The following is a 23,839-nucleotide window of genomic DNA, read 5'->3' on the forward strand; positions in this document are numbered from 1 at the left end:
CCCGGCAATCACACACAAGGACAACAGCAAGGCTGGCAAGGGTGTGGAGCGATCAGACCATCAGATGCCGCTGGTGGGAACACAAAATGGTGTGAGAGCTGGGGAAAAAGCTCAACACTTGCTCAAAAAATCGAACACAATTTCTCTCAGACCCAGCAACGCCACTCCTAGGACTCAGCCCGCGAGAACGGAAAGCTGCGACTCAAGCAAGCACGTGCACGCGCGGTCACAGCAGCCCAAAGGCAGAAATGACCCACGTGCCAGGAGAGGAGATGACCCACGTGCCATCGACAAGATGGTGCCGTTCAGGCAAGAGTGTTCAAGCCCGCTGCAGTGGGGCTAAAAGCCCAAAACCATGCTGCTCGGGGGAGACGCCGGTCACAAAGGGGCCATGGGATGGACGATTCCGTTTCCAGGAAACGTCCGGAAGAGGCCGAGCCACAGGGGCAAGCCAGAGCGGGGACTGCGGAGTGACTGCGATGCGGTCAGCGTTCTCTGGGAGGTGACGAAGTGATTCTGGAATTTAAGTGATGACAGAAGCACCATCATGCGAATTTACTAAAATCCACTGAATCACACACTTTAAACGGGTGAACTGAAGATACGTGAACTTACCTCAATTTGAAACAAACAAAAAAAAAGGTGGACATGAACGACTCATAAAAGAGAAGGCCAGTAAGAAGTGTCCCCTCCTTGCTCCCCGATGCCGCAGCTCTGGGGGTCACAGGGCCCCCCAGGCTGCGCGCACCGAGGCGCCTTACCTTGAGGTGCTGGTGCATGCAGTAGCGGCACACGCGGTGCTTCAGCTCGTGCGTCACGGCGCCGCAGAGAGGAATAAACCCACATTTGGGCTGCAAGACACGAGGACGGAAAGAACACTTAGGGACCGATCCCACACCTTCCAGGAGACGGGATGATGGAGCGGATACAGGAGACGCGGGACAATCGGAGTTGCTGTAACCGCAGGCCCGGGGGCTGGGGGGATGGGGGTGGCAGGGGTGGCGGGGTGGGGGGGCGCAGGGACCCCACCCTCATCATCACACCCAGTCCCTGCCCTGCCTGGCCTCTATCACGGACTAGACAAAGCACAACACAGAGCAGCTTCGTGTTTCTTCTGTGACAGACTGCAAAGGGAAAGCTTTCACGGTGGGTCTGCCCTGGCCCCCAGCTCTGTTGCTGTCTTTGATTTATTTTTATTTTTTTGAGAGCGCGCGCACCTGTGCACACGTGGCCAGGGGACGGGGACAGGGACAGGGGCAGAGGGAGAATCCTAAGCAGGCTCCGCAGCCAGCACAGTGCCTGACAAAGGGCTCAACCCCATGACCCCAAAATCATGACCTGAGCTGAAATCAGGAGTTGGACACTTAACCGACTCAGCCACCCAGGTGCCCCCATCTGCTGCCTTTTAAGACCACGGTGTTGGGGCTCTGAAGACGATGCTGCCTGTCATCTGAGACAAGGGACACTCACCCTCTGGTAGGGCAAGCAGGACATCAGTCCACACGGAGCCCCCGAGGTGTGAATGCTCAGGGCCCCAGGAATGACCCAGGAATCGCTGCCACAGAAGTTTGGAGGAGGGGACAAACAATGGCCTGGGGCCTCTGGGAGGCTTCCCGAGGGGGACATGGGCACAGCGGGCAGCAGAGCTGAAGACCGAGAGTCACACAGCTTCTGGGCCTCTGGGGAGGACTCTCCTGAGTACGAAGCAAAGGAGCGGAGCGCCACCAATCAGACAAGCCCCAGCGGAACGGAGCTCCTGGAGTGCGGTGTAGGGTCACCCCGCAGCCAAGGGGCACAGCTTGGAAGGAGGTGAGGAGGCCCGGGGAGCAGCACCCTCCCAGGAAAACGGGGGAGGCACAACCCGACACACTTGCTTCTGCCGGTGGCCACCGGCCAGCTCCACATCAGAGCACCAGGAACGGGCCTAAATCTAACGGTCTGGCCAGTGGGAGGAAGCAGAGCACCAAGGTGCAGGTGACAGAAGGAGCTGGAAGCAAGCCCAGTCTGTGGGAGCTGGGGGCTGGGAAGGGGCCGTGAGGCCCAATGTGGGGAATCCCAGTAACTCGTGCTGTAAAGTTCACTCCACTCCTGGCAGAAGACTCGCGGCCTTACGGTCCGGCCCCTTGTTGCTTGGCCCGCACCACCTTCCTCTTGACACAAGCTCACCTTGATCTCCACACACAGAATTGGCCGGTGCTCTGCAAAACGGTAGGTCTGAAGTCTGGCTAAGTTTGGAAGGCACAGGGCATAACCACTGAGAGTGTCCAGGTCCTTGTCACAGCGAGATTCTGAAAGACAGAGCCAAGAAGAGACCTGAGGCGAGCAGAGGACAGACGACATGACCAACGGCGACATGGCAGACTCCTGTGGGGGAAGCTTCAGCCCTGCCCAAGAGAGGCCATGGCCTCAGGCTCCTGGGGGCCCCACCTAAGGAGCCTCTGTGTTTATCTGGGGGCTCCCAGCCAGGCGAGTGTGACACTGTGATTCACAGCAGGGGTCCGGGCCCGGCAGAACTGGCTCCCCCTTCAGAGGGCCGGCCTGCTGTGTGCATGCGCCCCAGCCCCGACCCCGGCTGGCACCCCCGCCTCCGCGCGCTCACACCTTGCTGCTTAGAGAAGCAAGCAGTGCGTGCACAAGCCCAGTGGAGAAGCCACCCGGGAGCGCGTGCAGGGTCTCGAAGACCCGCCGCAGAGCCTCTCCCCTGGTCTGGGTGTCATCCGCGTCCCTCAGTGTGAGAAGCCTTAGTTATGAGGATAACGGGGAGTTCAGGTCTTTCTAGCAAATCATCAGACCCGAGGTCATTGTGGGTGCCCCCAACTGTGTAAGCGTTGCCAGAAGGGGGGGGGTGGTCTTGGGGACGACCCCCGCCTCTGCGACTCCCTTAGTGCAGGAGCTGAGAGAGGAAAGAGCAGCCTCACCGCACCCCCCACAACCGGTTCCTCCAGAGCCCCCCAACACCGCTGCTTCTCGGAACGACCCGCCAGTCACTGGGCTCACAACAGCGCCCAGGATGCAGTCTCGGGGCCACAGGGGGATTCAGCCTTCCTCCAGTCACGTAATGAGGCCAATTACAAGGCATTATTACAACGAGGGACAGCTCTTATGACTGTCACATTGGATACATTTAACTGGTAACCGTAAAACAAAATGATGATGCAGAGTTGCTAGAGGAAGCATCAGTCTCCCCTGGTCCAGAAAGGAATAGCCGTGACCCAGTCCTGGCTGGGACACGTCGGTGGCCTCCTTCCGGCACCAGAGCCTGGCTTTGCACAGCGCCCCAAACCAAGGCTCCGGGGCACAACTGTACTGCTTGCTTTCTATTTCCTAATCACAGAAGGACTGGATACCGGCCACCTGCATCCCCCAGCTGCCTGGCCAGGCTTCGAGAGGCGACATGGCCAACCTCCATGCCACGGACGTCACATCCAATCTCTGACCAAAACGAAAAGCTCTCACATGCTCGGTGTCAACGCTGCCCCAAGCCTGTGCAGAAAAGCACGGAGGTGATGGGGAGAAGCTGTCACCCACTGCCATTCCTGTCTGTCCACTGCCTGCAGGAGGACGAGCAGGCAGGTGGGTCCCACCCCTGGGAGACGGTACTCAGGGCGCCTGGGCCGCCCCCACCCCACCCCTCGGGACTCCTGCAGCCACCCTGCCCGCCCTAAGGCCGTGCTCCCCTTCGGTCCCAGAAGCGTTTCATGGCTCAGATGCTCTGTGCTGGGACGTAGCCATCTGACGCCCAGAATCGTATTTATGCGCTCCGAGCACTTCTGGCTGAGAGTAAGGTTTCTGGCAGCAGAACTGCTGAAAACTCCATCAGCCTAACCGGAGTAATGCATCAAACATTTACCAAATGGAATATTTATTTATTCTTTTATTTTTTTTATTTTTTTTATTTATTAATTTGACAGAGAGAAATCACAAGTAGTCGGAGAGGCAGCCAGAGAAAGAGAGAGAGATAGGGAAGCAGGCTCCCTGCTGAGCAGAGAGCCCGATGCGGGACTCGATCCCAGGACCCTGGGATCATGACCTGAGCCGAAGGCAGCGGCTTAACCCACTGAGCCACCCAGGCGCCCCCAAATGGAATATTTAAATCACCCACAGAATCTGCAAGCTGGAGCTCTTACCTGGTCTTTCAGACTGTATCTTTAGACAAAGCTGCTTCACGAACTCCAAAGGCAGCTGAACCACTTCCTGTCAGAACAAGGACGGAACACTCAGCGCCGCGGGAGCTGCACCGACACTCGGGGCAACGCTGCACCGACACTCGGGGCAACGGCAGGCTTCACAGTCTGCGTATTTCACCACGTTAAATTACCCAGCATGTGGATTTACAAATACAAGCTGCTCTGCTGTCCTGAGGATGCGACCAGATCAGACAGACGCAAAGGTGTCTGTGTGTGGAGCAACAGGCCCTCTCAGAGCGCGGGTCTCTGCTGGGAAAGGGGCGCCTCCGGGTCGGTCTCCCCGGCTCCCACCCAATCTGACACCCACAGGGCCGGCTCGGGAAGAAATCCCGCCACGACGGAAGCACGCGGAGCAGCAGACGGGACCATGCAGAGCCACCCGGGGCTCAGCTGCTCTCAGCGCAGTGACCGCCAGGCCCAGGTCAGGGGAAAAGCAGAACTCCATTTCTTTAAACCACCTAAAACTCCCAATTTTATGATGAGCTCTATTTTAGGCATCCTTAACACTCGGCTACATTTACCAACCCTTGATTCCGACTCCGGAACCAGCGTGACCCACGCCATCCTGCCTGACAGACGGATGGACGGCGGTTCCCAGCAGGGCAGGCAGCCAGCCCCTGCACAGAGTATCGGGTCGGGAAGAACTAGTTAGGACCACAGAGGTCCTCCCCGGCAGTGTGACGCGGACAGTGTAGCCACACCAGCGTCTCTGCTGAGGGGCAGCTGCCCCCGAAGGGACAGGGCAACTGCGGAGAAGGACAGAGGGGCCAGCTTGGGTGGGGGGGAGGGGTCTGGCAAGGGAGCAGCACATCCAGTCTTCCAGAAGCTCCCCCAGGAGAAAAGCATCCCCTCACCATCACATCAAGGTCCAACGTGAAGTCGAGGCTGCCCCAGTGGCGTTCACCTTGGGAGAACTCGGTCCACAGAAGCAAGGCAACACTGTTAACATTCCATCAGTGCCTCAACCCCTCATGGTACTGAAGATGCAAGACCTGAAGGCCCCAGGGAAACAGCCTCTTCCTGGTTTCTGAACCTCCAGCTCCCCCAGGGACAGGCCCAGGCCAGTCCCAAACCCGGCTCGGTGGGTGTGCCTATGGCTCGGGCCAGCCTCACACTCCTGCACGGGCCCGTCTGTGTCTTGTGCTGGGACAGGGCATAGGGAAAGGCTCTCGCCAGGACTCCACTCCACCCCACCCCGCCCCCGCCTGGCGTCAGCAGTCACTGTTCACTCAGGCTGGTTCTGCCGGAACGTGGCCTCATGCAGACCAGAGATGTGATCTCCTGCACTTCAACCGTGCCAGAGCCCACGTACAAGAAAGAAAAAGCAGGTTGGGTTTCACTTGGGCAGTGTCTTCCTACAGAGGACATGTGTCAAAGGGGTGGATATTCCCAGGATGTGACCTTGTGAGCGCTCCTCATTCGCCAGAGCCCCATCCACTGTGGACAAACAGAACCCCACCTGGGACCAGAGCACACCATGGGCCCTGGGGCTACATCCTGATGCTGTTCCTGCCAGGCCCCCGCCGGCTGGGACCCTGAGCTCCCCAGCACCCTTTGGATCCCTCCTGGGAGAAAGGTCTAGAGCATCCCCCACGTACTGCGAAGCAGAGAAATGCCCTCTCAAGGAGAAAGCTGGCAGTCAGCATAGCTGCATTCGCTCAGGCACCATTCAGGCTGGTCGGAGACATGGGGCTCCCAGTGGGACAGCTGGGGACCTCCCCAGGACAGCCCTGGGCACTCCCACCCCTTGTAGCCCCACACCACCCAGGCTGCCCCACAAGACCAGCAGGATGCTGTGGAAAGGACAGACACAACTCCAGGACAGGTCATCTCTCAGACCACGAGCTGGGGCAGCCAAGGCCAGGTCGTACGGACACTCGCAGCCCCTCGTGAGCCCACATCAGGAGCAGCTGAGCTCTCTGGCCAGCAGCCGGCACCGCCCTGCCAGCCCCACGGCAGACCCACCCAGCAAGAGGGTCCGCAGCCCCAATGGACCCCCAGTGGCAGAGGGCCCAGGGATGCCATCCAGATCTGCCCCCAGACCTCACCAAGCTGGAGCCCCCCCAGGACAGCAGGATGGCGGGGGCCAGGGGTCCTAGCAGCTGCGGGGCTCAGGTGGTCTCTGAGCCTCACGTTTCTTCGGCTGGAAGACGGGTGTCAGACTACACGCCCGGCGCCACCGTGTGGCCCCGGAGAGCAGCACTTGAACACAAGCGTCGTCAGGAAGCACTAAGGTCCAAACGATCGCCGAGACCTGGCATGACTGACACGGAAGATGCCTGTGAATTCAGACTCCGTAAATCAGCCACTCACCCCACAGTGGGCAGAGTTCTCCCCCAAAAACTCCTTCATGACATTTTTGCTGAAGTCCACTATGTTCTGTAGGTGCTGAAATACTTCTTCTGAGGTCTGTAAAAGAGAAGCATAGGGAGGCCTCAGTGACCAGGGGGCGGCTGGCACCGTGTGGGGCCACATGTCGCCGCCGCATACGCACCAGATGCCTGGGCCTCGGGGGCAGGGGAGCCTCACCACGGAGACCGCCAGGCCCGCCAGAGGGAATGTCCGTCCCGCAGCCCCCGCCCTCCTCCCATCAGGACACAGCCCCTAACCAATGCCCCTTTGAAAATCTCTCCCGGCCCCAAATCACCAGGCATTCTGACTTGCATCCCCAGCAACCAAATGTAGAATATGTGCTTCCCAGTCGGAGGCTCTTAACCCACAGGCTATGAGATCTGGGGGAGAAAGGAAATCAGCCCTGAGTGCCTCCCTCTGGCCCATGGCGGCAGGCTGAGGGTGGACGGCAGGACCCGGGGGGGACAGCAGGCCGTGGGCTCGCGGAACGTCGCGCATGGAGCTGCCACCCACGCCCTGAAGCGCGCACAGACCGCAGCCTGCGTAGGAACAAGGCCCCGCAGCAAACCCGGGGTGCTCCCGGGGCACCCACAGCCTGGCCACAGAGCTCCCAACAGAAAGCTCTTCCGTCGACAGAACGACCCCACGCGACCCCCCACCGCTCACGCGGCCGGTGGCACATGGTACCACTCGTAAAATACAGACAAACTATTGCCTCAGAAGACGCCACCTCAGTAAATCTGAGCAGAAACGCTGACAGAGGCATCCAGAGAGCATGGCCTTTCCAGGCGCTGCAGACTGCTCGGCAGAAGGGGCGGTGTGAGCTGCCTGGAAAAGGTTCTAGCCTCCACTCGGATCCACCGGATCCCACACGAACACAACACCCACAGGCCTCCAGAGGCCGCTAAGGCAGGAAACGCCCTCTCCCGCCGGGGGCCACCTTCCTCCATCCCACACCGTCCCCAGGCCTTCTCCCTCGGTCCCCTCGTCTCCTTCTGCGAGGCCCTTCATTTCCAAAGCCATTCACCCCGCCTGCCCCCCAGGCGAGGCCCCCCAACCCAGCGGACTCATCTCTCCCGCACCCCGCTGGGGACCCAACTGCCACCCACCCCTCACTCCCCAGCTACTGTGGGGCGGCACCCAGGGCCCCTGCCTCTCTTTTCAATCACCCCCAAACACACACCACAGCCACTTCCCACCTGGAGGGAGGCAGACTCTAGTGCGAGGCAGCTCGCTGAGCACGTCCACGGTGCTCTCTGCCTGGTGCCTCAGTGAACAGAAACCCCACGCCCCACCAGCACCGCCCGCTGGGACTTGTGCCACCATCCGCCAGTAGCACCGACTCATTGTCACAGCTATGATCCCACAGATGGGGAAACCGAGCCAGCGGGTGGCAAAGCTGAGCCCTGGCCCTGGATGTCCTGGCCACAAGCGGGGCTCCCTGCCTGCTCCTCGCTCAGAACCACAGACCCTCCCAAGGGACCTAAAGTGACCAGGAAGATCAAAACGCTGGCCCTACAGGGTTATGGACACCCCACTTTCTGTGCCCACTGCTGTGTCACATTTAAATTTCTATAATTAGCACTAATACTTCTGTAATGGAAAAAAAAAAACAAAGTTTCCTTATATAATTAATGACAGGGTGGCAAACCCACCAATCTTACCTTCTTCCTGCTTGGAGGGAACTTCAGGAAACGCAACACCACACAACGCTATTGGGAAGTAAAGCAAAGTCCAGTCAGTGCCCGCCCCAAGCCTGGGGACCATGGAGTGGCGGTGGGGAGCGGGAGCAGGCCTGGGTCCCAGGGCAACCAGGAAAACCAGACGTCTCTGGCCCAGCCAGCTCGTCCCCAGGAATCAAACTCACAGAAATAACTACGGTACCCAGGAGCCCGCAGCTACCGCAGACGGGAGTGTGGTTCGTAATTCCCAGTAAAATGGAAACCACCCCCGGGGCCAACAGCGTGGTGGCTGGACACAGCAGGATGCTGTCCACACCTCAGAGCGCAGGACACAGACGGACGTTCACAGACACTGAGCTGCAGTCGTCACGCACTGGTGAGTGAGGAAGTGCACAAACGGGGTTTTAAACACACCTGGACACGTGCATATGGGTACAGCTCCATTCGTGTCAAGTTCAAAAGCCGGTAAGAGCAAGACCCGGGGACCACCCCACAGGTGGGTGGGACTGTCCCTGAGGAATGTTCTAGAAGGGGTTGGTCACAGCACTGCGCATCACGGGATCACCGGTCCCTACACTCAGTGATAATCGAGCTACATATACACTTACGATCCAGGAACGTTTCTGTAGGTTTGCTACACTTGATTTTTAAAAGTTCATAGAATAAAAAGTTTTAAAGTATGTGTATACTCAGTTTATATGGAAAAGTCTGAAAGGATCCAACACCAGTGACAGCATCTCTAGGGAGCAACAACTGGGACAACTTCTTTTTTTTTTTTAAAGGTTTTATTTATTTATTTGACAGACAGAGATCACAAGTAGGCAGAGAGGCAGAGAGAGAGAGAGGAGGAAGCAGGCTCCCCACTGAGCAGAGAGCCTGATGCGGGACTCGATCCCGGGACCCCGAGATCATGACCTGAGCCAAAGGCAGCAGCTTAACCCACTGAGCCACCCAGGCGCCCTGGGACAACTTCTTAACATCTGTCCAGCACAGAACGCCAGGGAAGTGGAGAGAAGGGGACAGGCTCGGGGAGGCCCTGCAGCCTGACGCAGGAGAGCGCCGCAGGCGCTCACGCCCTTGAGGACACAGAGAAGCTGGGATTTTCACAGGCAGAAAAAGTCAGTGAGTGGAAGTATGACACACACATTAAACTACCTCAAAGCCCACAGTGAAGGTCACAACTTGTCACTTACGAAAGGAACAGAAGTCCCAGGCTGGGGAGGGGGGGCATCGCGTGCCAAACAGCCTGGGAGCCATACCTGTGACGCCCTGAGAAGCCACGGCCCTAACTGCGCAGCCATGTGAATGTCTGACCGTGCGGAGTGGGGACTCTGGCTGCCCAAGGGCTCTGCAGCCTTGAACAGGGGGCAAAGGATTTTCTACACGCTGATGCTTTGAGGTTGAGTGAAAAATCGGAAAACAAAAACGGGATTCCTGAGCACCCAATAAAGGCATAAAATGAGGGGCACCTGGGTGGCTCAGTTGGTTAAGCCTCTGCCTTCAGCTCAGGTCATGATCCCAGAGTCCTGGGATCGAGCCCCCCATCGGGCTCTCTGCTCAGTGGAGAACCTGCTTCCTCCTCTCTCTCTGCCTGCCTCTCTGCCTACTTGTGCTCTCTATCAAATAAATAAATAAAATCTTTTTTTAAAAAATAGCATAAAATGGAAGCAAGTACACCAAAGCAGTGACAAAAATTATTTTCTCAGTGGGAAAATACTGGGTGCTTTTCACTACCTTCCCTCCAATATTCTGTATTTTCTGGATGGAGACAGCAAGCAGTAACAGCAAGCAGGAGAATGAAAGACCACAGAGAGCAACACACTAAGAGGGCCAGCTGCCCACAAGAAGCCCGAAGGAGGGAACCCGCAGGTGGAATCAAGGCACCAGGGCCTCCAGCACACACAGGGGGTGGAGGGGGAGGCCACCCCGCGCCCACGGGCACCAGCAGGTGCACCATCTCAGGCCCAGGACACACCGGGAAGACCACAGGGCACTGGGGACCAGGCAACTTCCATGAGAAAGGGAGAGAAACACAAGAGAAAGGCTCACCCCTCAGGGTGCTGTCCCGGAGCCCGGGCTGGCTGCTCGTGAGGCCAAGCCACAGCCTAGTCCATCAGAATGCCAGTGACAGAACCCACGCCGGCAGTGTGGAGAGGGGACGAGGGCCGGGACAGGCGCTGGGTTGACAGTCCCATAGAGAAGCTGGCGGCGAGCCATGTCACAGAGGGCAGGCAGGACACCGCACTGGGCGCACTGGGACAGCCTGGGACCTACAGCGGGCAGGACACTCTCCTTCCCAAGCTCCGGCTGCCTGGTCTGCACCCACAGTGGCCACAGGACCAATGCGGTCATGGATTCAAGCAGGGGCCCACCCAGACATACACACACACACAGAGCGAGGCAGGGGAGCCCATGGTGCCGTCTGGTCCTTCCCCAGGACACACACAAGCCTTGTGGACCTTCCTGGTCGACAGGGCAAGTGCCGTCGGGACTGAGGAGGAAGCGCACAGTGGGCAGGGATGCCACCGAGCCACCTCGGGAGACCAGGCCCAGACAGGCAGAGCTCAAACAGCGGGAAGGCAGAGCTCAGCTCCCCAAGGTTAGGGCTGGAAATCACAAATCCTAGCATGTGACTACAGGTGATCCCAGGAACGATTACAGGCAGGGTCACGTGCAGAACTCTCTTGTGAGGCCTCCCGAGAATAAGTCACATCAGCTGTGTCGACCTGGACGCGCACCACGAAAAATTCCAAACAGAGAATGAACTATTTGTTTAAAAAAAAAAAACAAAAACACTAGAAACAACAAAAAGTTAAGACCCTCTGAGCTAGATTCAGCAGAAAATTACAGAAGGGAGTGGCCCAGGACTTGGGAATATGCCATATTCAAAAACAAAAAAAAAAAAAAAAAAAAAACAAAGCCCAGAACAGAACAACCCTCCTCTGTCTGCAGCATCTTCGTCATACATGATCCACAAACCAGGAATCCCGAAACCAGGATGGCAAGAGGAGTCCGACGGACCCTGACTGCTTGAACTTCGCATCTTCAGGACCCAGACAAACACCCAGGGCGTCAGAACAGTCGCAGAGGTAAAGGGTCCCACACACCCTCAGAAGCTTAGAAAGGCTGTAGAACCTGAAAGGCAGAAACGAGCTGCTTCTCCTGAGCTTTTCCAGAAGATTCTTGTTGGCAGGTATTTCGTGTTCACCTGTCGACAGGGAGGAACGCATCCCTGGAGCTGGTGTGACAAGCCCCGGGAGAGGAGCGCTTGCTCCCACCACTTCAGAGATAAAGTGACAAGCCAGACTCGTGACCTTCCCAGGACAGGGCAGGGCCAAAGCCACCTGACGAGAAGGTGAGGAGGGCGAGTGCAGATGGAGAAGCAGAGAGAAAGCCCACGTGGCAGCACACGTGAGGGCAACTGCTGGGCTTGACCATAGCTCAGCGTGAGCCCAAGTGGGACAGGCCACAAGAAGAGCCACAGGGCCCTTGGGCGGCAGCAGTGGAGGACAGTGCACTCCCACGGGGGGGATGCCTTTGCCCAGGACCCCTCCATGGGGTGGGTTCCGGGAGTCCCCCTGCATACAGTGCCCGGCAGGCCACAGCCTCGGAGCAGCACAGAGGGTCTGTGCCAGGCCCAGGGCAGCAAAGGCAGGGCCTCCGCCGTGGCATGGAGGAGCCACCGGACAGCGGACGGCAGCCTGTCAGGAACTGACCAACCCTTGGGTCTTACATTGCCCACACAGGCCCCACAGTCCACAAGTGCTCAAAGCCTCCCAACCTGCTAGGCCGTGTTCCTTCGGTGCAGACCCTGGGCCTCGGGACCGGCTGCCTGAAGGCACCCCACGTCCTGATGCTGGAGAGGAGGAAAGATGGCTGTGGCACTTTTTAAGGACGCTCAGTTCTGAAAGTTGAGCTGAAAAGGGACAGTGTCCCGACCCGCAAGACCGCTGGCGAAGCCTCCCTCCCTCTTGGACTGAATGAGGTGGGTCTGGGGAGCAGGAGCACTTGTTCTCTCCCCCCGGCACAGCAGGGCCCGGACACGCTGCCTCCGGGGCTCTACCCTCCTTTCCACACCTCACGGCCCACACAAAGCACGAAGGCCTCTCCATGTTCAAGAGGCAAGTCAGAAACTTCACTGGGTAGGGACGTTTCCTCACAAGACCACTGGCGACAAGGAGCTAACGCCAACCAGGCTGGAATGAGCACAGCCAAACAGATTTCGACTTAAAATAAGCATGAAGAGCACAGATCCTGGGTAGCCTGATGACGGAGTGGAAAAGGGAAAGGACACAGAAGCCCTAAGAGAAAGGGCAGAGCTGTGGGGGAGGGGTCGGGGGGAAGGGACGGTGATTATGGCCACCCCAGAGGCCTCCCAGCTTCCAGCCTCATGTTCTCTTACTTCGAGTCTGTGCCTTGCTCCTCCATCTGACACCCTTGCAACTCGGCAATTAGCCCCCACTCGAAAGGAAGCCTTAGCCTTACGTGACATGAAGACCCACTAGCGAGCCTACTACGGAACTGAGCGCGAGCATTTCTTCTATGAAAGGGTTCAGGGGGGGCGCCTGGGTGGCTCAGTGGGTTGGGCCGCTGCCTTCGGCTCAGGTCATGATCTCGGGGTCCTGGGATCGAGCCCCGCGTCGGGCTCTCTGCTCAGCGGGAAGCCTGCTTCCCTCCCTCTCTCTCTGCCTGCCTCTCCCGACTACTTATGATTTCTCTGTGTCAAATAAATAAATAAAATCTTAAAAAAAAAAAAAAAAAGAAAGGGTTCAGGGGTCACAACAGTAACCCAACACCCCAAGGGACCCGTGCTGGAATATCCCGTGCCCCGCCGCACCCTCAAACACCACAGTGCCCAGCAGACGGTGCAAAGAAGGGCTCTAGGTGAAGCGCTGCCCATTATTCATCTGGAGATCCTGACTGAAGCCTGCGCGTTCTTCAGCTGCCTGACTGCGCTAATGGGAAACAAAATGCAAAGGCAGATCACAGGGGCCACCTGGGTGACTGCAGCTTCCCCTGCCACTGACCCCACACAGCCTGCGCAGAAACCACAGAGCAGGGGGCCACCCGGTAGGAGCTGCGGCGCTTAAGTCCAAAAGGAATGAGAGTGTTCACTTGCCCAGCACCTGCTCACCTAACCTTCTAGCGAGTCCACAATGGGCATTTTGTTCCTAGTTCCACTTTATGAATCCAGAAAGTGCGCCTGGGCCAGGCAGTGGTAGAACTGGGATGGCACCCAGCTGTGTGACTCCAACTCCCCAGCTCTTAACCCCTTGGTGACACCCAGGGCTCCTCCTCTGCCCACCACATTCCAGCCTAGTTGTATCAGCAAAACGTCAGAGGTTTGGGGCTTTTACAGGAATCCACATGCTTCTCTTCCTAGATTCACTCCCCTGCGAGTCCTTATTGCACTTTCTGAAACTCCGGCCCCTCACTGAATTAAGAAAGAGAAACCCTTTAAATTCTTAAAGACTCTGAACAAGAACACCTGGACAAATCATTATTAGCAACAGCTGCAGGAGCACAGCAATTCCGTGGGTCTTGGACGATACACTCCCTTGGCGCAGGGAGATACCAGCACCCCCCGCACTTCGCTGCTTCCTCCAGCTCCCTGGACCCCCATGCGGACCCCGGGTACCCCCAGGGCGGCCTCTCGGCGCAGCCTCCGCCCCATCGCGGCTGGTCAATCGGACATGGCACCGCGTGCGGCGCGGTGGGGGTGCTGGGGGGACGCAGCCCTGACGTGGGTTACTCTGGGCGAGGGGTGGCACCGACCTGGGGGGGGGGGGGGGGGGCCCGGGGGGGGGGGGGGAACTTACCCGGGGGAACGCGGATACGCGGGAGGCGGAACTACCCGGGGCGGGGGAGGGGGTGCGGGAGAACCGATCCGCCGGGAGAGGGGTGCCAGCGGGTCGTGGAACAGACCCTTGGGGCGGGGGAGTATTGCTGGGGGTACTCGGAACTAGCCGGGACAGGGCAGGGGGCACCAGGGGGTCGTGGAATAGACCCTGGAGGGAGTGTTGCTGGGGGATCGCGGAACTCCCCGGGGGCAGGGTGAGGGCCCAGGACTGCGCCGACCTTCCGCCGCTCACCTGCGCGTGGGCCACCACCAGGCTCTTGTTGCCCTCACCGTGATACCTCCATTCATTCTCGTCCATCTTTCCCTCGTCCATCCCCCGGTGCGGCCCTGGCGCCTCTCGCGGCCGCGAGGTGAGGGCCGCCCGTCCGCCTGGGCACCCGCCGCAGCCCTCGGGGGAGGAGCGCCTGTCAGCCACGGCCTCAGCTCGACCCTGCCGCCCCGACTGCCAGGATCCGGCCGCCGGAAGCCACGCCCCCGGGAGCTGCCATGGCTGAGTCGGGCAACTTCCGGGTTTGTGCCCGCTTCTCCTCCATTGATCGCTGCGGCGGATGGTCAGGAGGCCATCTTGGGTGTTGGCGCGGTGACTCACTTCCGGAGCGCGGATTTGAGAACCGGAAACGAGGTTTCCGGTCCTGGCGCCGGAAGTGAGGCAAGCGGGAGCAGCCGGCGGCTGGTCGGCGCCCAGTGCTGGCCTGGCGGAGATAGAGATCCGGCGGGCGGGGAGAAGGAAAGGGGGTAGCCGGGCGGCCCCGCAAGTCGGGGAAGGGCTGGCCAGGCAGGCCGGGGGTTACGGTGGTCTGCGAGCCTCGGACCCCTCAGTCGTGGAAGCCCCGCAAGGCATTGGCGTCTCTGAGCCCCCGCTTCCTTTTCTGTCTGAAGTAGGATGTGCCTCATCTCGCACGGGGTTATTAGTATCACCTCGTGCTTGCTACGTGGCGCAGAACCTCCCCAGCAGTCCCATGAGGTGGAAGCATTGTCCTCCGCACTTCACAGGTGTGGAAGCGCGGCCCCGGACTAGTGGGTTTCCTGGAGCCTTTAGCGGGAGGCTGGGGGTCAGTGGCCAGCCCCTCCTCCCGGCACCCGCGATGCCGTCCTCTAGAGCTGCAGCCAAGTTCAGTTAGATGAGCGGCCCCCAAACTCTCCGTCCCAGGACCTCAGAAAGCTTTTGCTAGCGTTGTATGTGTCGATGTTTACGGTATTGTAAGTGTGAAATTTTAAGAGTACTTTAAGATTTAAAAATCAACATTATGCTATTGGGGTGCCTGGGTGGCTCAGTCGGTTGAACATTTTAGCTCTTGATTTCGGCTCAGTTCACGGTGTCGGTGTGGGATTGAGCTCCGCCCTGGGCTCTGCACTCAGCAGGGAGCCTGCTTCTCTCCCTCTCCCCCGGCTCCTGCGCGCAGGCGCACGAACTCTCACGCTCTCTAAATGGATAGGTCTGTACAAATATATAAATATTACACATTTGGGAAAAATATTTCCCAAAAATATAGAGAAGAATGGGAACTGTTTTACATTTTTGCAAATCTCCCTAAAGTTTGGATTCATAGAAGGTAGTAGGAGTCTCACATCACCTTCTGCGTTCAATCTGTTGGAATATATAGCTTTGAAGTATGCCAGGAAAACCCAGCTTCAGATCTATGGTTCAACATAGAAAGAGTTACAGACCGAACTTTGAAAACTGCTTAGAGCACCACTGGGCACCTGGCAATGCCTCGGGAACAGTAATGAAATGAAGCCAGTCAGTCGGCAAAACAAGCCCATAGTGTTGAGGACTGGCCCAGATAGAAGGCAGCTGGGGCCTGGGGTGGGTAGCGCTCCCCAGGGATGGTTGAAAAGCAGGGGAGGAACAGCCCACTCATAGGAGGTAAATAGTCCCGAAGTGGGGGAGGGAGACACACACTCACAGGAGAAAGCCTCCCCTCACTCTGACAAGGCCTGAGAACCCTAAACATGTCTGAGATTGAGTTTCTCAGCATCTCTGAACAGAGAATTAGTATCATGTTAAGACATTTCCCTAAGGAACCCTCCAGTGCTAAAAATGTTCTCTGTCTGGGTTTCTTTTTTCAAGGAGCATTTTATCACAGTGTTCAGAAGTACTAGCAAATGGTGATGATAAAAAGATTACATCTTGGTTTCGTGGTTGCTTTTAAATTCTCCACAGATGGGGGCACCTGGGTGGCTCAGTGGGTTAAGCCGCTGCCTTCGGCTCAGGTCATGATCTCAGGATCCGGGATCGAGTCCCACATCGGGCTCTCTGCTCAGCAGGGAGCCTGCTTCCCTTCCTCTCTGCCTACTTGTGATCTCTCTCTCTCTCTGTCAAATAAATAAGTAAATCTTTAAAAGAATAAAAAAATAAATTCTCCACAGATGTACCTGGTGGATGGTGCCCCTCCCACCCCCACCCCCCCACCCCATCCCCAGCTTGGTACACCGCTGACTGCAGGCAGAGCCAGGTGCTTTGAAAGCATCATGTTAACAACATGGAGGAGAATGGAACCATCTGGAGGCCAGAAGGGAAAAAGGAAAGGCTAGAAAAGACACGAGCATGAGGAGAAGTACCCCTTCCTCTATTCAGCCCATGTGGTCTGACTTAAATTAACATCATGCCTAGTCTCCAGGCTGGCTTGTGATCTCAGCCTGGGTGCAACCGAGAACTATATTCTCAAGGAATTACATCAAGCCAGGCTGCAGACATGATCCAGGTTCATCCAGTGAAGCTCGCTCCTTCGGCTTGCTTGAAGTGATCATGGGGAGAGTCACCCTCAGCTGGGTGACTAAGAAGCGGGAGATCAGGGTGTGCTGCCAGCAGGGGTCCAGACATCTCTGACGGCAGCAAACAGCTGGGAAGTGGTGAGGACAGGAACACCTGCTGAGCCCAAGGATCAAGTCTTACTCAGCTGCTCTCAGGTTTCTGATGCAGCAAATTCCATCTTTTGCTAAAATAATTTGAGCTGAGTTCCTTTCACTCACAACCTGAAGAGTCCGATGTGATAACAAGGTACACTGGGGTGGACCAGTCACCTCGGGTCGTGAGGAAGTGAAGCCAAGACCAAAAGGCGAAGGTTAGCAGGGCCTCCTGCGCAAGGCCCGGGTCCCTGGGTGCTTTTTGAGCTGCCATCTAGGGCCAACCGCACTGCCACCACGACTAATCACGGCCTTCTCCTTTTGTGTTTAAAAAAGGCGAACGGAGAAGAGCGGAAGGAAGAAAGGTGAGGTGGGACACTCACCTTCCAGCCACACTGAGCAGCCATCCAGAAACAAGGTGGCCGGATACTGGGAAGTAAAGGCCAGCAATGAGTACTTGCCGTTGCTCTTCCGATGTGTGTCTGGGCTCCTCACTGCACAGCTTACATCTGAAGGACGTGCGCAGCGATGTGTGTCACCTCCTGTGATCACCTGGTATGAAGGCACTTCACCCCTGGCATTCCCCTCCAAAACCTATAACCCCCATCAATCATGAGAAAAGTGAGGGACATTCGACCAGGATTCCTCAGACTGTCTGGGACACGGGAGACATGGACAGACCAGAGTCGCTTAAGGAGACAATCCCCCTAAATGCAATGTGGGATCTGAAAAGGATGTTGGTGGAGAAAGTGGTAAACTCCCCCCAAAATCTGGAGTTTAGTTGGTAGTCATGGACCGATGTTCATTTCTTCGTCCTGGGAAACAAACCACATATGTGAACACGGTGAGGAGCTGGGGGAAAGGCATACGGCGCTATGTCACATGTTTGCATAACCCCAAATAAGGAGTTTACTTACAAAAAAAATTCATTTTTCAGCTTCTTTCATAAATACATCATTAAGTATGTATTTTCAAATATATATCATATCAAACTGGCAAAATAAAAGTAATCTTTACACCGTTTGCGTGGATGGAGGGGAGGGACAGACAGGACACACACTGCTGGGGGAGAAGGATCTGCACTGTTGGAGCTCCAAATAGAGCCACATCAGTAAAAGTAGTTGCTGCGAGTCCTCTTTGACCCATCATTTCCATGCCCACAAATTACCCTACAAAACCCCCAATACACACAGGGTATTTGTACAAGCAGCGGTGTTGGACAGGGCTTGGTTCCCAACATGGGCACCTTGAGACAGCCTCAGGCTGCACTGACCCGCCCCAGCACGAGACTGGGAGCAACGCTCTGCAGCCATGTTCTTTTTTTTTTTTTTTTTTTTAAGATTTTTTTTATTTATTTATCAGAGAGAGAGGGGGAGAGAGCGAGCACAGGCAGACAGAATGGCAGGCAGAGGCAGAGGGAGAAGCAGGCTCCCCGCTGAGCAAGGAGCCCGATGCGGGACTCGATCCCAGGACGCTGGGATCATGACCTGAGCCGTAGGCAGCTGCTTAACCCACTGAGCCACCCAGGCGTCCCTCTGCAACTGTGTTCTAACAAGTTTCCTGGGCGACTCTCGGGCACTGAATTACGGCATACTCAAAAAGCACACAGTCAGTCAGAAAACGAGTCACACTTGTACTGACGTGAGCACTGTTCAAAGTCTGCGGTTGTGAAGCAAACGTGTGGGCGTGGGCGTGGGTGTGGGTGTAAATGCAAACTAGAGGGGATCCAAGTTATCCCGTCTGGAAGGAGGAGAGAGGGAGAAACAAGAGAAATAATGTCACTTTCTTCATATATTGTTGATTGAATGTATTCATGAAACACTTCTACAATAAAAATTTAAGGTTTTGTTTTCTCATTATTTATTTGACAGAGAGAGCTTGCACAAGCAGAGGAAAAGAAAGAGAAGCAGACTCCCCGTGGAGCTGGGAGCCCGACGTGGGGCTCCATCCCAGGACCCCGGAATCCGGACCTGAGCCAAAGACACGCTTAACTGACTGAGCCACCCAGGTGCCTGTTGCTTTTTTTCTTTTTAAGATTTTATTTTTTTATTATTTACAATAAAAATTTTAACGAATACATTCTCAGTACTTATTTTTTTAACCGAGGTAGAACGATCACTGTGTATGCTGTTAAATACAGGAATAAATGTGTTCGAATAGGAAAGAACATTAAAAAAATATGTGCCTTATTGTGCACTGCGGTTTTCTTTGGGGATCAGACCACGGTGAGGTGCCCTGCATTTTACTATAACATTTGAATTTGGCATGAAAGGCATGAGTTACCTTCGTAATTGGAGCTGGGGGAGGGGGGATGTCCTGCATGAGGTGGCCTTGGGGTGCTCAGGTACAGGAAACTGGGCAACTGGGAACGAACTCCTAGCTACACGGGTCCCCTGAACCCACCAGGGGCAAGGTCCTGCTCTCCCGAGCCGATCCCACCGACTCCCACACGCCCTAACTGCATAATGAGTTGGGGGGCCTTTGAGGGCACACAGCCCCTTCCCATTCAAAGAGAGGGTGAGGCTGAGCATGCTGTCACCTGCGCTGCTCACGTTCCCAGGGCCTGTGTCCAGCGCAGCTGCTCCCCACCTGCCTTCTGCTCACCTCCCTCTCCAGCTCTCATGCTCCAGGATAATCCAAGCAAAGGGGTGACCTTCCTGAAGGAGGCCATTATTACCATCTCTGACCTAGACAACACAGTAAAGGACCAGCCAACAAGAACAGGATCAGTGACTTTATCTACATAAAAAAATTAAAACCTAGAGGCACCTGGGTGGCTGAGGGGGTTAGGCAACTGCCTTCAGCTCAGGTCATGATCCCAGAGTCCCAGGATCGAGTCCCACCTCAGGCTCCCGGCACAAGGAATCTGCTTCTCCCTCTGACCCTCTCCCCTCCCATGATCTCTCTCTCTCTCTCAAGTAAACAAATAAAATCTTTTAAAAAATTAAAACCTGGAGGGCGCCTGGGTGGCTCAGTGGGTTAAGCCACTGCCTTCGGCTCAGGTCATGATCTCGGAGTCCCGGGATCGAGTCCCGCATCGGGCTCTCTGCTCAGCGGGGAGCCTGCTTCCCTCTCTCTCTCTCTGCCTGCCTCTCCATCTACTTGTGATTTCTCTCTGTCAAATAAATAAATAAAATCTTTAAAAAAAAAAAAATTAAAACCTGGAGATACCCCGCAATAGTCAAAGTCAGAGAGAAAGTAGATGGTGGCTGCCGGAGCCGAGGGAGGACGGGCAGCTCGTGTTTAATGGGGACACGGTTCAGTTTGGAAAGATGCAAGTGGTCTGAAGGTGGCTGGTGTGATGCTTGTACAATGTGAATGTACGTAATGCCACTGAATTTAAAAATTATTAAAATGGTAAATTTTAGATTACAGGTATTTTACCACCATAAAAAGAAATCAAAATCTCTGCACAACAGTTCACAAAACTGCAATGCACGTAACTGACCAAAAAATAGAATAGGAAACATCTAAATTATCCAACAAAGACATACTATGCAGCAATTAGAAAGAAGAATCTCCAAGATACATTGTTGAGTGACAAATAGTAAGTTATAAGATACTGGGTGGCTCAGTCAGTTGAGCGTCTGCCTTCAGCTCAGGTCATGATCCCGGGGTCCCAGGATTGAGTCCCGCATCTGGCTCCCCACTCACCAGACAGCCTGCTTCTCCCTCTGCCTGCTGCTCCCCCTGCTTGTGCGCGCACGCTCTCGTTCTCTCTCTGACAAATAAGTAAACAAAATCTTAAAAAAAAAAAAAGATACTGGGTATGCTATGACACTATTGGTACAAAAAATATGCAGCAAGGTCACCCGGCTGGCTTGTTGGAGAGCACACAACTCTTGATCTTGGCATCGTGAGTTTGAGCCCCATTTTGGGAACAGAGTCTATTAAACATACATATATATATGCATAAACACATACATAATCAGCCAAATGGTTCCATGGAGTATACACTATCTCTAATATAATCCACAAGAAGCTGGTAGTAGTTACATATTATAAGTAGAATGCGGTGGTGAAAATAAAATCTTGGCTCTACTCTGCATATTCTTTTTTTTCTTCCCAGATATTGAGATATTGTGTGTTTGTGTGTGTGTGTGTGTGTGTATGTGTGCACGCGCGCACGCGCTATCTATTAAAAATATGGAGGGGGCGCCTGGGTGGCTCAGCTGGTTAAGTGTCTGCCTTTGTCTCACTCAGGTCATGATTCCAGGGTTGTGGAATCAAGTCCCACATAGAGCTCCCTGCTCCGCGGAGATAATAAATAAATAAATAAATAAATAAATAAATAAATAAATAAAATCTTTTTCAAAAATAGAAAGAGGAATTCTGGCTTCCAGACTTGCATGTAGAATGCTGGGAAATTGTTGCTTTGTCCCTCCAACAACAACAACAAAACAGCTAAACTGAAAACCAATAAGCCCTAATTCTATTGGAGAAGTGAGGTCAGAGGGCAAGCTGCTGTCGTAAAAATTAGACCAGCAGACACAGAGATCCACAACTTATGGGTACAGAACCCCTCAGACACTATGGGAGCCAAGGCCAGACAAGAAAACAGACTGTAACTGCCTGGTTGCTGGACGCTCTGTGTGGACAACTGGGAAGGACAAAATCTCTTGGGGACCCAGTCATCGGGGGCTCCATGCTTTTGTGAGTGTACCTCTGAGAGGCCCAGCAGGGACTCACAGTGGACACTGAAGAGAAGAATTCCCTTGTGCTCCTGACAGGGAGAGGGAGAAAATAACCATTTGAGATATGCAGAGCATCCTGTTTTCCTAAAAAGACCCGCCTTTGGAAGGAACTATTTTACCAGACCTACAGGGCTTTTACCAGAGTCCAACCAACCAGGGGGAAGGCGCATACCCAACTTCCACGCGCTTTTCCCTCCTGTGTGCGGAGGGAAACTCCCAGTTCCAGTGTCCTCTGGCTATACTGGCCCACATGCAGCAGGGAAAACCCCCAGAGGCATTTGTGAAGGTCAGATCCTAGAGCAACAGGCTCACAAAAATTTTAGAAGGGAGGGGCGTGGGGGATGGGTGAAACTGGTGATGGGTATTAAGGAGGGTCCAGATTGCATGAAACACAGGGTGTTCTATGCAAACAATGAATCATGGAACACATCATCAAAAACTAATGATGTACTATATGGTGACTAACATAACACAGTAAAAAAATAAATAAAATAAATACACCTGAACCATAAGAACAGCTAAAAAAAGGAAAAAAAGACCGAAACCTAACCTTACAGGGTAGAACACTTGCCCTGCTCCCACACGTACCACCACATCACTGAAGGGCTATTTACTGGAGTTCCTTTCACCTAGTCCATCATGCCCAGGTTTCAATAAAACCCACGAGGGATAACACAAAGACAAAACACAGCCTGAAGTGACAGAGCAAGTATCAGAGTCAGACTCACATCTGGCAGGAATGTTGGGAGAATCAGAGTGGGGATTTTTTAAAAAATGCAAACCATTTTTCATTTGCAAACCAAATGAAACCAAGCAAGAAACAAGAGAGTGATGCATAACATTTAATGTGTTGGGAGAAGCCCCCAGCAACCTAGAATTCTGTACCCTGCAAAACTGTTCTTCCCAGGTGGGGGAAAGGGAGGAACATTCCATGAAGATGAACACAGGAAGCACTAGGAGTCTGTATCACCCCTGCACAACCACATTAGAAGAATCTGTCTGACATACCTGCTTCAGAATTCCAAAGCCTACTGGAGAGTCACATGGGGAATTGCTGGGAATCTTGGCAATTTCAGCTCTTAGCACAGTAGCAGCTATCCATCCGCAGCCCTGACTCACAGCAGGCAGTCATGCATTTGTTCCAGGTGCAGCTTGCACACAGCTTATGAGAACCTCATTGGCAGAAAGGAGCCTGTCCTTCAAATATTGGGGATCTGTGGTCTGATCACTTATCATTGCCTCTGGTCACAGAGATGCAGATGAAGAGGGGGATGGCCACTGTTGACACACCTCCCTCTTCTGCCAAGGAACCACTAGGGAGTTAAAAGCTGATATGTGCCCCCTCTCATTTTTCTCTTTTCCCCCTTCCAGGAACCAGACATAAAAAAACTAGGACATGCAGAAGCAGTTGCGTATGTGGGGAAAATGAGAAAGTCATCGGTTAACCCAGGGAAGGCAAAACCTGAGAAGACCTTAAATTTACACCTCAGGCTGACCCTCAGCAAAAGACAGCCTAGAAAACAGCAATTACAAAGCAAACCCAGAGGTAGAGAGGAGAATCTGATTTCCTGAGTTGCCACATTATTAGTATCCAATGTCCAGCGTTCATCAAAAATTCAGAAGACATGTAAAGAAACAGGAAGTATGCCCTTTTCAAAGGTTAAAAAAAAACAAACAAGCAAACAAAAAAACAAAAAAGCAAAAAAAAAAAAAAAAAAAAAAACCAAAAAACAAAAAAGCCAACAGAAACTGTCCTGGACAAAGAACAGATGTCAGACTTACTGGACAAAGACTTAAATAAAACAGCATTTATTAAAGATGCTCAAAGAACTAAAGGAGGATATTGACTAAGGTCGAGAATGTGGCATATGAACAAAATGGGAAGAACAATTAAGAGATTAAAAAACACTAAAAACAAAGTAAAAGAAATTCCAGAACTAAAAATTACAGTAAGTTGAGGGGTGTCTGTGTGGCTCACTTGATTAAGTATCTGACTTTGGCTCAGGTCATGATTTCAGAGTCCTGAGATCACGCCCCACATCCTGACTCTGCCCAGCAGGGAGTCAGCTTGTCCCTCTGCCCATCCCCGCTTGTGCTTTCTCTCTCTCTCTCAAATAAATAAATAAAATCTATTTAAAAATAAATAAATAAATAAAAATTACAGTGATTTGAATGAAAAAGTCACTGGAGGTATTTGAGAGCAGATCTGATGGGGCA

The 23,839-nt window shown here is 54.4% G+C and overlaps 1 protein-coding gene and 1 long non-coding RNA gene across 2 annotated transcripts in view; one reads left to right on the plus strand and one right to left on the minus strand.

The window, feature by feature from the left end:
* The window catches only part of IPPK (inositol-pentakisphosphate 2-kinase), a 47,349-nt gene extending 32,812 nt beyond the window's left edge, over window positions 1-14,537 (minus strand). Inside the window, exons 1-6 of the mRNA XM_059412029.1 lie at window positions 14,314-14,537; window positions 8,204-8,251; window positions 6,501-6,596; window positions 4,128-4,194; window positions 2,167-2,288; window positions 762-851 (exon numbers count right to left, since the gene is read on the minus strand). Of these exons, the coding sequence (XP_059268012.1) occupies window positions 762-851; window positions 2,167-2,288; window positions 4,128-4,194; window positions 6,501-6,596; window positions 8,204-8,251; window positions 14,314-14,394 (504 nt within the window). The 5' untranslated portion in view covers window positions 14,395-14,537. The remainder of the gene's footprint in view (window positions 1-761; window positions 852-2,166; window positions 2,289-4,127; window positions 4,195-6,500; window positions 6,597-8,203; window positions 8,252-14,313) is intronic.
* A 188-nt stretch (window positions 14,538-14,725) lies between these two features.
* LOC132025194 (uncharacterized) lies at window positions 14,726-18,951 on the plus strand. Its single transcript, XR_009406460.1, has 3 exons — window positions 14,726-15,074; window positions 17,265-17,483; window positions 18,800-18,951. It is a non-coding gene; the product is annotated as an uncharacterized LOC132025194 (long non-coding RNA).
* Window positions 18,952-23,839: the final 4,888 nt, after the last annotated feature.

Source organism: Mustela nigripes, chromosome 9 (assembly GCF_022355385.1).
Source record: "Mustela nigripes isolate SB6536 chromosome 9, MUSNIG.SB6536, whole genome shotgun sequence".
Classification (NCBI taxonomy): domain Eukaryota; kingdom Metazoa; phylum Chordata; class Mammalia; order Carnivora; family Mustelidae; genus Mustela; species Mustela nigripes.